We start from the raw sequence: 17272 nt of genomic DNA, 5'->3' as shown, positions 1-17272 counted from the left end.
ATGCCACGACTGTAGCTGAAATATATGATCTCATTCGTAACTGGATAGAGGCCAACGGCATGGCCCTGAATCACGGGAAAACAGAGCTGATGTTGGTTGGCTCCAAACCTAGACTCAACAAGTTGACATCAGATTACCAAACTTTTCGTATTACCAACAATGACATCTAGGTGAAGGAAAAAATCAAAATCCTTGGATTCACTTTCGATCAATCCCCGAGTATGTCGGCCCATGTCAATAATTTGGTGTCTTCATCTGCGTATTACATTGGGCTTTTAGCACACACAAGACCATTTCAGTCGCAAGCAGGGTGTGAAAACATTGCTAGAGCTATTATATTTTCAAAATTAGATTACTGTGGATCACTCCTCATTGGCATAAATAAAGACGAATTGAAAAAACTTCAAGTAGTACAGAACAGTGCTATAAGAGCCATCATGGGCTTTTACGTAAATATGCACATGCATCGGATGTAAGAAGGAAGCTGCATTGGCTACCAATCGAAGAAAGGGTGGAGTTTAGACTCCTCACCTTGACTTTGAAGGCCTTATCCGGTGATGTACCACCTTACATTGCAATCAAGCAGGTATTGTGCTCACTTCGCTCGAATGGAGACAGGAACCTACAGGTACCGAAAACCTCCCTGGAATTAGTGAGAAAGGGCGCGTTTTGGTCAAGTGCCCCCATTAAATGGAATGCACTACCACCCACCATAAGAAACTGCGGGACGATTAAGGAATTTAAAAACAAACTTAAGATGCATATTGTTAGATAACGTGGCTCCTACCCCACTTCCTTCTTGGATGAGTTCTACTTACAATCTGCACCCGTATGCCCCAGGGCCAATTCGGTAGTGCATAATAAATAATAATAATAGCTACCTCCTGGACATCAGCAGCGACCCACAGTTAAACTGAGGATTGTGGCAGTAAACGGCAGTTGTCAACAGGAAACGGCCCAGAAAATGTTCCTGGCAAGGAAGGTTTGACCCAGCAGTTGTGGGAAGACCGTAGGGCACTTCAAGGGGCTTGGATTGGATCTCCAGAGGCAACAAAAAAAAAACGGGATATGCCTAAGCCACTGTACTTGTACAATATGTACGAGACAGGCTTAAAATGGCATACATGGTGGGAATCGCAGTAAAACATCTGCAGGCCAACTTCCTCTTTGTTGCAGAACAGGAATCCAAGAGTGCAACAGTGGCAGGAAAACACCTAAATACTCTTGGACAAAGAGGCTGGCCAAAGGTCAGCCAGCCAATAACTAAAGGGTCCTTGAGGCAAAGGGTCAGATGGCTGACCATACTGGTTGGTCGGTAGAACTGCCACATTGCCTTAGCAACTCCCACAGGAAGTGAGAGTGGTAGTCCAGGGACCTATTCTGGCCTAAACCGGTTAGGAAAAATGTGGAGGCTGCCATTGTGGGCTCACAAAGAGCCCACATAGTCATAACAGGCATTTTTAGGCCACCTTGACTGTTCCAAATTCTTAATTGCGTTCTCGCCCCGGACCCCCAATGCCGATCCCCATCTGTCCTGTTCTGATTTTGCCAACTACTTCACAAACAAAACCACCCAGCTGCGATCCTCGCTTTCTTCCTGCTGCACTAGATGCCTCTGCCTCTCCCTTACAAGGGCCTTTTCCCCCATCTCTCGCTTTTTGCCACTCTGACTTTGAAACTGCCCCATTTCCATCCTGTGCTCACCCGTGCTCATCCCAGTGCTTCCCCCTCTTGATCCCCTACCCTCTCCTTTTATCTTTAAAGTCTATCTCCATCACCTTCCTTTTTGGACTACATTAACAAATCTTTCTTTAACGGACTTCCTTGCTGGTTTCAAACATGCAGTCCTACTTCAAATTCTGAAGAAACCGTCTCTTGATCCTTCTTTCGCTGCAAATTTCAGTCATATTTGTCTCCTATCTTTTCTTTCTAAAATCTTCGACTGTGTTTGCTCTCACATCTGCTCTTACCTTGATCACCACTCTTACCTTGATCACCTGCTCACCAATCCGACTTTCGTCCTCTTCACCATCCTGAAAGAGCTTTTCAGTGTTGTAAACTCACTTTTGTCTGCTAAACGTTCTTCCATCTTAAATCTCTTGGATATTGCATCTGGCATTGATGCTTTACACCACCCCAGACTTATCCCAACGTATTCCTTCTTCGTTTTTTGTCCTACAGTGGTTTCAATCCTACCTTACTGACCGCTCATTCTCCGTCTGCTGGGCAGGTATGGGTTTCTCAAACTTCCACCTGTTCTATGGTGTTTCCCAGGGTTCTCTCCTTGGTGATGTACATTTTTCACTCTATACTTCCCCTTTATCTTCTATCAGCTCATCCTACGACCATTCCATTTTTTACGCTGATAGACTCATGAACCGTACTCAACTACGCGCAGTCTTTAACTCTTCTAGTTTCCTGCATTAGGCTGCCTTTCCCTCATATCTCCATTTCCCCCTCAACTATTTTTCCACTTTCTCTGAGTCAAATTTAAATGTATAAACGTCCTAACTCTCCCCTACCTTGGCTTTCTGATTTCCTTCTATGTTCATTCCCACTCTTTTCGTTTCCCAAACATAGTTCTGGCTCACTGTTCCGAAACCCCCTGTGCTTTTTCTCGCTTTCGGTCTTTTGAATCACTGGCCTGAAGCATTGGAATGCTCTTTCCCCGTGAAGTTTGGGCTTCCCCTTCGCTCTGTACCGTTCACCTTAATCTAAAGAATCAGCTTGTTAAGTTATATGTGTTGAAAATTGTATTTCACTTCATAGCGTTTTATTAGGTACCAGTGCTTTGGAAAAAGTGCTATACAAATCAGTACAATACAATACAAATACTTTGTACTTACCTAGACACAAAATGTCAGCCGGATTAAAAAAAAAAAAACAGTGGCTACGAAACAGCTACATTGGGCTCCCACTGCATTAAAATGACGCGCTCCTCGGAACCAAAACTAAAGTAAAGCTGTCGCCATCCTATTCCCTGAAAGCTGTAGAGGATGATGAAATACCTGTAGGGCAAAAATGGGGAGCCTGAGAGGCAACCCTGGACTGGACGCCTTAGGGGGCAATCCAATACCTTAGACCTCATAGCCTGCAAAAATAGGGCGCTATGACCCCCAAAAATAGACCAAGGAATGAGAAAAGACATGAGGTGAAAAGCAACAAGGTGAGTGGCCCTAGAATCCCCAAAATAGGAATTTCGACTTAACATGAGCCAAATATATACTAGAGTCCCTCAGGTCAGACCACGGACCGTTGTTTCAAGGAAGGGAGTTTGAACACTTTCTCTGGTTTTATGGAGTCACTCCATGCTGGCCACAAGCTAATAGGGACATCGAACGATTTATGTGAACCCTCAACAAGGCGTCCAGATAGCTCATGGCAAGGGCCAGTCCCTGGAGTCAGCAGTGACATATCGCACCATGCCTTACACCAATACCGGCGTGGCTAACGTAGCGGCATCACTGAATCGCAAGGTGAAATTGCTGATACCAGAGTGTACATCCCAGGACTGGATGGAGATGACTATGAGCATGCACGACAGACACTAGTGCAAGCCAACCAAAAGGAGTGAGCGGACGATGCTTCTAGACTCCCCAACGGAAATAGGGGACACTGTGCTCATTCGCACATGACCGCAACAGCACAAAATCTGTCTTCCATACAAAATGGTCCCATGGACTGTCACCACATGAAAAGGATCCCTGGTGACGGGCGAGGAGGGAAATTCATCTGTAACTCGAAACAGCAGCTAATTTTGCAGGTTTGGCAGCAGCACCAAGCGGTCAGGCTGCAATACGCACAGGGGAGTCTTAGACCGAAGCCATCTGAACATAGGCCAAGCAGCAAGAGTCTGATGACACCCGTGAAGATGACAGGGGGGGGGGGGGGACCAAGCCCGGTGGCAACTGCCCATGAAGATAGTCACTGGATCCGTGCCGAGACCCAGAGGCTGCCAGGCAACCTAGAAGACTGATGGAATCATTCTGTACAGAGAGAGATGTTTTGTTATCAAGTGAAACTGTGTTATATATTAATAGAGATGCTGTGTCAAAGTACCTCATGTGCAGGGACACGCCGTGTCGTGAAAGGGGAAGCTTTGACCACGGGGCCATTGCTAGAACTACACTGCCATGCCCATGTCGCTCTTTTGGATATGGCCTGCCGGCGCCAAGCCTATTAATATATCCCTGGCCCATAGCGATATAACAGTCACTGCCGCATAAAGGGGCTTTACCATGCTTGAGGTACCTACACAGGTAGGCATGACATGTATAACGCTGTCAGAGAAGAGTAAAACCTGACTATCTAGAAGAACTACCGTTTCCTTATTTGGGGGATTTACCCCAGCAACCATGATGTGCCATCTTTTTTATATCTCCTAGTGACATAATTCAAACTATTATTTGCAGCTCATGGAGGCAGAGGACCACAAGTTAGAAAGAGCGTAGCTGATTTTTGAGTGAATAGTCTACCCTATTACAGGATGGCTTTTTAAAAAAAAATGTTTTCCTTTATTGGTTTTACAAAAACAGAAGACAAAAGAAGGGCAAACAGTATTCAAAGAAAATTGTACATCATCCAGCGGTACATGTCAGAGAGACAATGCAAAATAACAGACACTATTAGAATGGCTTAGTTTCGTGACAGTTCCATTTGCCTGGGTATGTCTCTTACACTGTTCACCCCACCCCGCTCCCACCCCCCTCCCCCACTTGGAATAATGTACATCGTGAGTATAGTCATTTAACATAAACATTGGGAGCACATATTTGGCATAGTGCAACATCTGTCATCACCGTGGCCACTGGAAATGAGTCTCCGATCCTTTGCAGTGTTCTTTGGAATTTGACATCGTTAAGTTAGGCTTCTGAGGGTTCTTCTGACTGGGAGTCTGTGATAGGTGTGATGTGTTTATTCTTAAAGTCCGTCCATAAGGTTTCACATTTAGCTGATTTATTGTGCAGGGAGGCTGTGATTGTTTGCATCACGTAAATGCTTGTGGCCAGTTTAATCCATTCGTTCTTTCCTGGGGTTAGAGGAGACTTCCATTTGATCGCTATCAGGGCTCTCGCCGCCAACAGCAGCTGGGGGGCCAGACCTCTCACCTGGAGCCAGTCTTCATCGTCTCTCTCAAGGCCGAACAACACAAGGAGTGGGTCGAGCTCCCTTTGGATTCCATCGATCTCCTTAATCCATCCCAGGACCTCGGTCCAATACACTGTTATATGCGGGCAGCTCCACCACATGTGCCAGTAATCAGCAGTTGATCCACAGTTCCTCCAGCATCTCAGGCTCAACGACTGGTACATTTTAGAGAGTTTGAGTGGGTCATAGTGCCACCTATGTAGGAGCTTTATGGCATGGAGCTTGTATTGATTGGACAAGGAGGCTTTGGGTGCAGCTCTGCACATTAAGTCCCATTGGTCGGGGAGTATCTCTTCACCAAAGTCTTTTCCCCACCTGGCTCTGAGGGGGTCTGTAGATCCACCCCCCGCTGCTATTAGCGTCTGATACATCACAGATATAAGACCTTTCATTTCCGTTCTGGAGTCTAGTAGTTTCTCGAAGGCGGTAAGGTCTCTTTTCAGTTTCTCTCTCCACTCAGGTTTCGTTAGCACCCCCTTCAATTGGAGAAAGTGGAATGTCGATAAGTTACCTATCCCCAATGCTGTGCTTAGGTCCGGTAGCGTTATGAACGAGTCCTTTCTTTGGAGTTTCCCTACCCTCTCCAGGCCTGCCTCATACCATGACTGAAACCGTTCTAGATTCGGAATGTGGTCGTTTATGCCAGGAGACCACAAGTGACTGAGCGGGGATGGCCAGGTTGTGACTTCTCGCATCTCTTTCCCAGTGCGCCATATGCTCCATATGGTAGTCAGTATGGGATGGTGTTTGATTCTCCTCTGGACCCTCTGATAAGGTGATCATAGCCATTCCGCTACCGTGGCGGGGGACATGTAATGATTGTCCATCTGTACCCATTGCAGGTGTTTGTGGTCTCTAAGGTGTGGAATCAAGACACGTAACTGGACGGCTTTGTAGTAAGTAGTTAGATCGGGAAGGCCTACTCCTCCTTTGTCTTTGGGGAGTATGAGTGTGTCATATGCGATCCTTGGTCTTTTCCCCTGCCAAATGAATCGCATCATGATCTTACGGGCCTCTGTGAAGAATTTTTTGGGCATCTCAATTGGGAGCATCTGGAAAGGGTAAAGGAAGCGGGGGAGGCAGACCATCTTGACGGCGTTGATACGCCCCAGCCAGGAAATCGTCAATCTACTCCACTTCGCGAGATCTGTCTCGAATCGTCGGAGGAGGAGGGGGAAGTTGGCCTCATATAAGTCGCTTAAGGATCTAGTAATCTGAATACCCAGGTATTGCAGTTTCGTATGCTCCAGATTAAGCCCGAGTGATAGGAACTTGGCATTGTTCTCATCAGAGGTGCCTTGGAGGGGGAAGAGAGTGGACTTTGATTTGTTTACTTTAAAGCCGGAGTATTGGCCATATTCTTCTATTAGTTTTAGGGCGTGAGGAATAGAGTTATTGGGTTTGGTCACGTGTAGAAGGATATCATCTGCGTACAATGCTGCCTTATATTCCATTTCTCCCAACCGTATACCCTCTATTAGGGGATCTTCTCTAAGTTTTTGGGCCAGAGGTTCAAGGGATAGTGCAAACAAGATCGCGGATAGGGGGCATCCCTGTCTAGTCCCTCGCTGTAGCGCAAACCACCTGGAATACTCCCCATTCACGAATATCGATGCTTTGGGGGAGGTATATATTGCACGTATCCCATCGCAGAATTTGGGGCCTATCCCTACTTTCTGGAGGACTGCTCCCAGGAAATCCCACTCCACCCTATCAAAGGCCTTTTGTGCATCAATGGATAAGAGGACCGGGTCCTCTGGTAGATTGTGTGCTGCGTGAATGAGGTGCAGAGTTTTACGCATGGTGTCGGCACCTTGCCTCCCAAGAATAAACCCAACTTGGTCAGGGTGGATCAATTTAGGCATTAAGGTTTCCAGTCTTGCGGCCAATACTCGAGCATAGATCTTGGCGTCGAGATTGAGGAGGGAGATGGGGCGGTATGATCCGCATAATTTGGGGTCCCTGCCTTCCTTAGGGATGACTGTTATGAGGGCTTTCTTGAAAGATTCCGGTGCAGCCCCAGTGTCCACTATCTCATTAAAGAGTTCTGTGAGGAAGGGAGAGAGTTGGTCGCTAAAGGTTTTGTAAAAGCCTGCCGTAAAACCGTCCTCCCCCCGGGGATTTCCCTAGTGTTAATCGTTTGATTGCATCTCGTACCTCATGCTCGAGTATTGGAGTATCGAGGAGCTCGGCTTCCGCGAGTGTTACTGTAGGCATGTTGATTGAGGACAAATAGGAGGATATGTCAGATTGGGCAGAGATCAGCTCAGAGGTATATAAGTTTTGGTAGAAGTTGGCGAAGCACTCGGGTATTGAGCGGGGGGGGTCGGCCGGGGGAGTAGTGGGCTCTGTTATCTCTCTCACCTTACGTTCTTCCCTCCGTTCTCTTAGCCTGGCAGCTAGTAGTGCACCGGCCTTGTCCCCTTTTTCGTAATATGTTTGCTTGAGGAATTGTAGTTTTCTCACCACCTGGCCATGTTCTAACAGTCGTAGTTCTTCTCTTTTACGGTGGGCTGTGTCTAGTTTGGTGGGGTCTACCCCTGCATTATCTCTTACTTCCGCTTCCAGCTGGTGTATTTCATTACGCAGTTTATTTTCTATGATCTTACGTTCCCTCTTTTTAGAGGAGCCCTCGCGCATCAGTACTCCCCTCCAGGTGGCCTTCCCAGCTTCCCAAATCACTTGTTTGGAGACCTCCCCATTGTTGTTTACCTTAAAATATTCTTCGATCTCGGTCTCCATTTCGTTTTTGAACACTGCATCAGTCCAAAGGGACTCATTGCAGCGCCAAGATCCCCCAGCGACTGGTAGGTTGGTCCAATTGACATCCCCTAAGACCATATCATGATCAGACCATGTTATTGGGACGATTCCAGAGTAGCTTGTGGATTCTGAAAGGGCAGGAGAAAGGAATATGTAATCTATCTGTGTGAGTGTGCCATGGGGATGCGAATAAAAGGTGAAGCCACTTTCGTCCGGGTGTAGAGTCCTCCACACGTCATGTAGGTCGTATAGATCTATCATGGCGGCGAATTCAGTACGGTTCCCTTTGTGTTGGGTCCTCAGGCCCGGCATGCCTGGTCTCCAGTCCACGGCGGGGTCTACCCATTGGTTGAAGTCACCACCTAGGATGAGGTGACCCGCGGTTTCTAGTACAATTTTGGGGATCGTCTTTCTAAGGAATGCGGCCTGTCCGCTGTTGGGTGAGTATATTGTAGCAATTGTGACCTCGACTCGTGCAATTCTCCCCACTATTAGAAGGGCTCGACCACTCACATCCGACCAAGTCTTTTCCAATTCAAACCCAACTCCCTTCTTGATGAGGATTCCGACACCTGCCTTCCTGAGTGGGCCGGAGCCCCAGTATTCCATAATCCCCGCGTCTTCCCAGGATTCTTCGCTCCTCTCCCCTTGCAAATTTCGTCTCTTGGATGAGAAGAATGTCTATGTTAGATCTGCGGAATTCTCTGTGGACCAGTGATCTCTTAGTAGGAGAGTTCAGTCCCTTCGCATTGACAGTCCCAACTCTCAGGAGACCCTTGCCCTTAGACTTCTCAAGTGATGCCATCGATGATTTGGGTTCGAGGATCGCTCATCTGTTGCGGCCAGATAGGTTTGCCGATTCTCAGTTACATCTGAACGGTGACATTCCAGAGTGCGCCCAATGATGTGTATACATTTCCCAAGTGTCTCTGACACCTCACCTCTCCCCCCCTGTTCCGCCATATCTGGTGGAGCTCCATTGAGCTTGGGAACTGGGGGTGCTGCCTGGGCAGCTGTTGACGGCGTCCGGTACGGGCCGGATGACATTGTGCGGCCCGTTGGCGGACCATCAGTGGGGACCGTTGCTTCCCGGTCGAATATACCATCACAACTTAAGGGTGAGCCCCCTTCTCAATCCCCCCCAAAAACATTGTAAAATTTCAACATTTCAACAGTAATGGCAACAAGCATATAAAAGTTTAACGTTACGTGCGTTCCCGGGGCCTCCCGCGAGAGTTCACATCATCGCTTAGTCCAGAGGGGTGCCCCGCCAGCGGTGGCACCCCAGCAACAGATATTACCTTTTCGGAGCTCTGCGGGGGCCTGTGTCTCGTTCTTCACCGGTGGTTGCATTTTGGCTGGGTCGTACACATTTTGACTCCCTTACTCCTTGTCAGGCGTGTTGTTGGCGCGTCTATATTTCCTCGATCCCTTCACCCTCTTGCGCCTGGGGCCCTGGAGCTCCCACTGTGGTCCCGGCTGCTCATTGTCACCTCCTTCGTTGCCCTTCGAGCCCGTGCCAAGAAAGTCAGCGATGCAGTCTTTGATTTCGTCCTCAGAGCGTAGCACTATTTTTCTGCTCCCATGCTCAAAAGTGAGCGAGAAAGGGTAACCCCACCTGTATTGTGTACCTTGGTCCTTGAGCCATTTCGTCAGGGGGCTGCAAAGGCGTCTGAGTGCCAATGTTAGTGACGATAAATCTTGAAAGATCGTGATTTGGGCGCCCCCCATTGTGAGTGGGCCTCCGGATCTGGCCTTCTCCAGAATCCTGGTTTTGTCTTGATAGCGGTGGAATTTGGCTAGGACGGAACGCGGGCCGCCGGGCGGTCCACCAGCTCTATGTATGAGTTCGGTCTTGGGCTCATCAATTTCCTCATCAGCGGTGAGTATTTTTATGATGTCATATATGATATCTCTGAGGTCTTTTTCAGTTTCTCCTTCGCGCTCTGGGATACCGAAAAAGCGGAGGTTGTTCCTCCTCTCCCTATTTTCTAAATCGTCCATCTTGAGCCGCGCCTCAACCTCTCTTTTTTCAATGTTACGAATCCGTACATCCATCTGAGTTTCAAGGGTGTCAATCGACGCTTGATTATTCTCCACACATTCCAACCGTTCCTCAAATCTGTCCATCCTCTGGGTAATTTTATCGATTTTGCCGCCTAGGTTGGCTCCCATGTTTTTTTATCTCATTCAGTAATGTGGTAATGTCTCCTTTGGTGGCGGCAGCACTCTCCTCCGATGAGTCCGTGGACATATTTACTGCAGGCCTGCGTGGCGGGGGGAGAGGGTCGTAGGCAAATCTGGCTAGTTTGTGAAGTGGGTCCATACAGTGCGACCCGGGTAAGAGGAGGCACACGCCCCCGAGTAGGGGGCCCTACCCTCTATGAAGACATGCAGGACTGCAGGTTCAAGGCTGTCTTCTAATTTTGGTATCTCGTGTGGGTTGACGTGAAGCCATCGAAAGTTTAGGTGCGCATTCCATGGGAGGGTGCTACAAGTGCTCTAAGTGGTACTTTCAGAGTTGAGTTCTGTGGGGGGGGGCAATGATTATCGAGTCTACAGTCCTGTGCTTCGGACCTCTCCCCCAGTGTCTTGCTCCTGGGGTCCGTGCGTAAGATTGAAGGTACCTCTCGCGGGGGCACTGTTTCTGTGGAGCTTCAGCTTGTTAGAGAGTGGAGGGCTCGAGGGTGATTCCCACAGTCCCACCGTTCGTCGTGCCCTCAGCTCGTGAGCTCCGCATCAGAGTTTTTCTCTCGTGGAGAGGGGGAGGCAAGCCCCCACCCTCTCGCGCTGACCAGTCTATAGGGCGGAGGACAATGGCGGCTATTTGCTATCTAGGGGGTCGGGCGCTTCTCCTTGGGGTCCCGCGCCACCCCTATATCCCCACGTGGCCGCAGTCAGGATCGGGGCCACATAGGGCGATGTAGGTGGGGGGGTCCAGTTCAGTCCACCGAGTGACGGGCTTCGGGACTACGAGGCACCTTGATCTCAGCTGGCTGTGTAGGCCGCGCTCGGCTAGGGGTGTGGCCTACCTCCCTGGCAGGTCCTTCTGTTGTTCCACAGGTCAGGAGTGGGGGTCCGCGCTGGGGAGTCAGCGGGGGCACTCCAACACTGAGGGCTGCAGTCTGGGGAAGACACGCCGACGGGCACTCCAGAAGTCGAGTGTTCTCCTCTAGGCAAGCCCGCCTTCTAGTGCGGCCGCGTCGGGTCGACTTAGTTTCGTTTTCCAGCTTCCAAGGAGGTGAAAACTTCAGATTGGGTTTTCCTGGGCTTCCCAGCCCCGATTTCGGTCGGGTTTTTTCCTGCTCCGTGGGGAAGTGTTCCGACGCCTTATTCACGGGTTTGTCGCACAGGGGGGTTCGCGACGTGGGGGCTCAAGTCACTTCGCGGACCATCGGCGACGGAGCTCACACGGGGTAGGCGATCATCCGTGCGCCCCGTGGTGGCAAGTCCCACAGGATGGCTTTTAATGGTACGTTTTTGCCACCGCTTAGGTTTATTTAAGTTTTGGCATTATTTCTCAGGTAAGTCCATGCAAGTAACCAGACTATTTCCATCACATTGTGTCATCCTGTTCATGCAAATGGTTGCTAATTGTATTCATCTCGATGCAATCTCCACTACATGTTCCCATGTTGTCTCTATATATATGTATTCCCCTATACATGCTATATCTGTATCCCCATATATATCCTCATATATACCTATATCGACCACTATCGCTATATATCTGTATCCCCATATATATCTGTGTCCCCATATACACCTGTATCGACCCCTGTCGCTATGCATCCGTATGTCGCTATGTATGTCTCCACCGTCCTGTTCGCGTGCCTGGGATCTAATGCGCTTATACAGATAACCACCATATCACACCACTACGCTTACTCTCTACTAAACACCATCAGTCAACTAGAACACAGCTATACCCCTGATAATTCGGCCTAGCTGTTCACATACGAATACGACCCCATGAACACCTCATCACCCTAATAAAACGCAGCTAGCTGAGCACATTCCGCCCTAGCTGTTGACATAGGCATTCCTCAGGCCTAACACAGCGAGATCCCAGTCTGGATGTCTACCCACCAGACTGCACACACCCAACTGACATCCTCAGCACCACACCTATGGCTAGGTAGCAGCTATCATCCAACTACACCAGCTGCACACATATCCGGTGCACCCATGCACCATTCAACACTATCTCTTTCTACTAACTTGAATTACGGTTCCCAAGGGCGTTTAACCTACCAGCGCTTTGAGGTCATACCAATGATATGTAAAGCGCTATATAAATGCCAAGTAACATAACATAATGCACAAAAACAAATCACATATCACGTTCATTTTTATGCAGACAATTAGTCACAATTTCTTCTGGGATGTGATTGCCCAGTGGACACTAGTAAGAGAACTCAACAATGATGCAGTAACGCTCGTGCTGGCCAGTACCATCAATGCCCCAATCATTAATGTTCGGCCAAATATTCACATGTGCTAAATTTTTATGCAGCAACACATAGAGGAAGGGAAAAATAGAACACACGCACACCCACACATAGAAGAGGCTATCTGACACAAGCAATCCCCCGCCCCCAAAACTCACTACCAGGATGAATGAGCTGGAGCCCTGCTGCCTGCTCGATGGACTGTGGCCAGGCTGCCAGACCTACACACTATAGGACGCAGAAGTTCATTCCCAGTGCAAGTTAAGAAAGAAGTACATGACACTAAGTTCCAGCAAATGTGAGTGACTGTTTTCCATCAAGCAGGCAACCTCAGATCGCGGGTGGGAGGCATGAGGAGTCCTAAGGATGTTTAGGATGACACAGAACCGGAAACACTGGGGTCCAGGCCGGATTTTTGTGGATCAAATAAAGCTTAATTTGTATTTTGACATGGTCTTGAGTCCATTTTTCCTCCTTTGGTGGTGATCTTCCTCACAAAGCAGCAACCATGGAAAAGCTCAGAGTTTGTATAGGACAGCCACACCCTTCGCCATGGGTCGCCTACCTACCCCTTCGGTATGCATCGCCTACCTACCCACCACTGCTGTGCTCCAATTATTCTGTCTGTACGCCGGTAGCGCGTCTCACTATTGACGATGCGTGGGCTGGCTCCTGCCATTTCCGTATTTGCTGGTCCTGCATGCTTTCTCCTAGCCAGTGCTTTAAGTGGGGTAAGAAATTGAGGGGGGGCCCTCGTTTGGGGTCGTGGCTTCCATTGTGGGAGTGCCTAAAAGTGCACAAATCGTAGTAAGGTGCGCAAACAAATATATAAATGTATTTGAGCATTTATATATTTGTTTGCGTACTACTATGGTTTGTGACTTTTCAAGCCTTCTTTTATATACATAGCAATGTTACATATTTCTATGTTTATAAAAGGTGGCTTGTAAGTGCACAAAGCATAGTAAATTACGCACACTTGTGTGCTTACCTTGCTATGGTCTGTGTACTTTTCAAGCTGTCTTTTATAAACATAGACATTTGTAACATATGTCTATGTTTATAAAAGACGGCTTGAAAAGTAGGCATGTTTTATAAAGCGTTGAGGACGGACAAAACCCAAGGTGGCTTTGTCCGTCGACAAAGCTTTATAAAAGATGCCTTGAATTGTGTACGATTCAAGCAGTCTGTTATAAACATAGAAATATTTCTACGTTTATAAAAGATGGCTTAAACGTACACAGTTGAAGGCATCTTTTATAAAGCCTTGCCAAAGGATAAAGGCGCCTCGAGCTCAGTGATCTCTGCTCTGAGCAGAGATCACAGACCCTGAGGCGTCTTTCACCCTCTGCGAACCCGCGGGCTCCGTGATCTAATCTGCATATTTGATCATGGAGCCCGCGGGTTCGCTGAGGGTCAGTGACCTGGCGAGGGAAAACTAAAGGACTCTAGCTTCCTCTGATGGCCCCTCAGATGAGGGGTCATCAGAGAAAGTTACAGTGACTGACGGAAGTGCCAGCCAGGCACAGCAACGGTGTGCCTGGCTGGCACTTCTGTCAGCTTGCCTGACGTTAAAGTGGTGGGCGCATCTCCCGTCGCGGCTGCGGCCGCGGCGGGATAATGCGTCCTGCCATGGCGTGATGAGGTCGGGGGGCCCCGGCAGGGCCCCGGCTCAGCCCCACTTTTTGGAGACTGCCGGGGCCCGGCCCCGGCAGGCCCCGGCCCACTTAAAGCACTGCTCCTAGCCTTTGCCCCGGTGAAGGAGAGCTACCATGCTCCAGAGACTCCAGCATAAGCAGGGTCAGCCTGTCTGTTCAAAGAGCCCCTCCCCCTCTTTTGATCTACTTTGGGGGGGGGGGGGGTGGGCGGGTAATGGGCCGCACAACTAATATACATTGCCGTGTACAGTGGGTAGAAGGAGAATTCACTCAGCGTTTGCTCATCCTCCTCCTCTACATCCCACCCCCGTCTCTTCCTGAACCAGACCTATGCGTTTGCACATTAGGTGGCTTATGCTGCCCGTGCACCACTTTAATAACGATACGCCTTCTCCGTGCTGTAGTTTAATTTTCTTACATGTGCTACTTAGTGTGGCAACCAGATATGGGCTGGGGGCCTGAAGGACTGCCATCCATGTTATGAAAAAGTAGTATCATGCTCTAGTGGGAACACCTCTTTACTCTGTGTTGCACTGCACACCCTTCTCTTTTGCAGTTGGGTGTACCTTTTGTGCAGTTATTAGATTGTATCGTTTTGTTTTATCTTTGAGCTTCTTATTGCACAGTTTTCATTCCATGTTAAGGTTTCGTGTACTAATATGTTCTTGTTTGTGGTGCAGTGTTCCCAAAGGAAGTCCGTTTGTATTGCATTTCTCCAAGGGTATGAAAAAGACTGGAATGGTGACTGTGTAGGATGCCTCTCCACAGCAGCAGCAGCACCAGGATTCTTGTTCAAAATGATGCTGTGATGTGAGATAGTTGTGCAGCATGAGCAGGCTGAGATGTGTCTGATATTATTTCCCTCTGTCTCCTGCTCTCTAGGTGCTTATGTGCGGAGTCCCCTTCCTAATCCTTTTCCTGGGAAACTTTTTCACCACCCTCAGGGTTGTGCGCCAGAAGTTCCAGAAACAGCACGCCGAGACCAAGGAGCAGTAGAAGCAACGCGGACCATTGGGTGTGATTGCACACAGATTCACACTGGCCACCAACACCCAGCTCGCCTCCTGCTCCACAGGGAGGCTGGACTCTAGCAAGGCACTCCCCATGGAGGTTGGTTTGCACACAGACCTACTTCCACTGTAATCGCCACGCTGCTGTGCAGCCTCACTTGTGCGAACCCAGGCAGTCACGTATTTCCATAATAAAACAAGTCTGAAATCCTCATTTTAACTAAAGACGGAGTCTTGTCTTTAAACACCGTCTCTATGGTCAGCCCACTCCTAGTGCCCGTAGGCTTGTTGTGTTATGTTACTATTTTTTTTGCACTGCACCAAATGACCACTGTCGTGCTTTCCAAGATCAGTTCCTTGCCCGTGTCGTATTGGGGAAACCAGACCTTAGTCTGCAGGGAAGGAGAGTTGGAGTGAAGAGGGACGGAACGCGGGGCAGGAGGTTCCCGGCACAGGGAGGGAATCTGGCAGGGGGAAATTCATTGTATCCATGTGGCTGAGTGTTCGTCCACTACATATGAACTACCTTCTAGAGGGATTCGGCACAGGAAAGTATGTGTGGGTAATATATGCATTTGGTTTGCCAGGCCGATTTGAGGGCTTGAAAGTCTGCTCTGGCAATCCTGGCAGACTTGTAAGCTAAAATATCCAGAGTCCATTTAAAGTGCTACAGGTAAGTTCCTACATATCAGTCCTGGGAGTGCCAAACCATCTCCAGAGGGTGGCCCAGTGCAAGGGTGAGCCGTATGAGAAGGTGGATCTTGTTGGTAGCAAAAGGCACGGGAGTACGAAACACAATATTAATGAAGTGAAATGGGAACATCAAATGTCCACAATTTTAAATGCTAAACAGGTTTTATAGTTGTTCTGTAAGAAACCCTTTCAAGTGAATAATGGACTCTTCTATTTTGATTGGTCCCAATATTCACCCAAATAAAGAGATGTCTGTAAATTGCAGGACATATAAACTAGTTTGGACAGCTGCAGCACTACGCGAGGCTTTCGGCAGTTTCTGCCTGCAGTGCTGAGTCTTCTGAAAGCTCGTTGAAGAACGCGGATACTTGTGCGTGCACTGTGAGTACCCTGCGCTTCAACAAGCAGACTGCTTTCAGAAGACTAGGCAGTGCTCCGAGCCAAGTCTTCTGAAAGCGGTCTGCTCGTTGAGGCGCAGGACCTGGGAGGGCTGCAGTGCTCCGTACTGAGTTTTCTGAAAGTAGTCTTCCCATTGAGACGCCGGACCTGGGAGGGCTGCAGTGCTCCGTGCCAAGTCTTCTGAAAGCGGTCTGCTCCTTGAGGCGCAGGACCTCGGAGCGCCGAAGTGCTCAGTGCCAAGTCTTCTGAAAGCCGTCTGCTCGTTGAGGCGCAGGACCTGGGAGGGCTGCAGTGCTCCGTACTGAGTTTTCTGAAAATAGTCTTCCCATTGAGGCGCCGGACCTGGGAGGGCTGCAGTGCTCCGTGCCAAGTCTTCTGAAAGCGGTCTGCTCCTTGAGGCGCAGGACCTGGGAGCGCCGCAGTGCTCAGTGCCAAGTCTTCTGAAAGCGGTCTGCTCCTTGAGGCGCAGGACCTGGGAGCGCCCCAGTGCTCCGTGCCAAGTCTTCTGAAAGCCGTCTGCTCGTTGAGGCGCAGGACCTGGGAGGGCTGCAGTGCTCCGTACTGAGTTTTCTGAAAGTAGTCTTCCCATTGAGGCGCAGGACCTGGGAGGGCTGCAGTGCTCCGTGCCAAGACTTCTGAAAGCGGTCTGCTCCTCGAGGCGCAGGACCTGGGAGCGCTGCAGTGCTCCGTGCCAAGTCTTCTGAAAGCCGTCTGCTCGTTGAGGCGCAGGACCTGGGAGGGCTGCAGTGCTCCGTACTGAGTTTTCTGAAAGTAGTCTTCCCATTGAGGCGCAGGACCTGGGAGGGCTGCAGTGCTCCGTGCCAAGACTTCTGAAAGCGGTCTGCTCCTCGAGGCGCAGGACCTGGGAGCGCTGCAGTGCTCCGTGCCAAGTCTTCTGAAAGCCGTCTGCTCGTTGAGGCGCAGGACCTGGGAGTGCCGCTCCATCTTGTTACGGCCCATTCCTTGCACTGCTGGCCCTTAAATGTAAAGATAGGTGGCTTGTCAGTTCCCCAATGCAAGTGCTATGCAGGTCATTACCTCACTGCACTTGCAGCACAGCAAAGGAAGGCACAGTGTTTTAAGTGTGATCAGGGTATGTGCACGGAAGGGAGGCAGGGAGCGGGCATGACGGGGGACAGGCAGGGGGCAT

The 17272-nt window shown here is 49.3% G+C and overlaps 1 protein-coding gene across 2 annotated transcripts in view; it reads left to right on the top strand.

Annotated features, from left to right (window-relative positions):
* Positions 1-15255, top strand: part of TMEM120A (transmembrane protein 120A) — a 473343-nt gene extending 458088 nt beyond the window's left edge. For both annotated transcript variants that reach the window (XM_069614937.1, XM_069614938.1), the window contains one exon: positions 14903-15255. In XM_069614937.1, the coding sequence (XP_069471038.1) occupies positions 14903-15016 (114 nt within the window). In that variant the 3' untranslated portion in view covers positions 15017-15255. The remainder of the gene's footprint in view (positions 1-14902) is intronic.
* The last annotated feature ends 2017 nt before the right edge of the window (positions 15256-17272 follow it).

The sequence above is a fragment of the Ambystoma mexicanum genome, chromosome 9 (genome assembly GCF_040938575.1).
Source record: "Ambystoma mexicanum isolate Mex_15411 chromosome 9, UKY_AmexF1_1, whole genome shotgun sequence".
In the NCBI taxonomy this organism is placed as follows: Eukaryota; Metazoa; Chordata; class Amphibia; order Caudata; family Ambystomatidae; genus Ambystoma; species Ambystoma mexicanum.
Note: the sequence above shows the minus strand (reverse complement) of the source record. Positions and strands in the feature narration are given on the sequence as shown.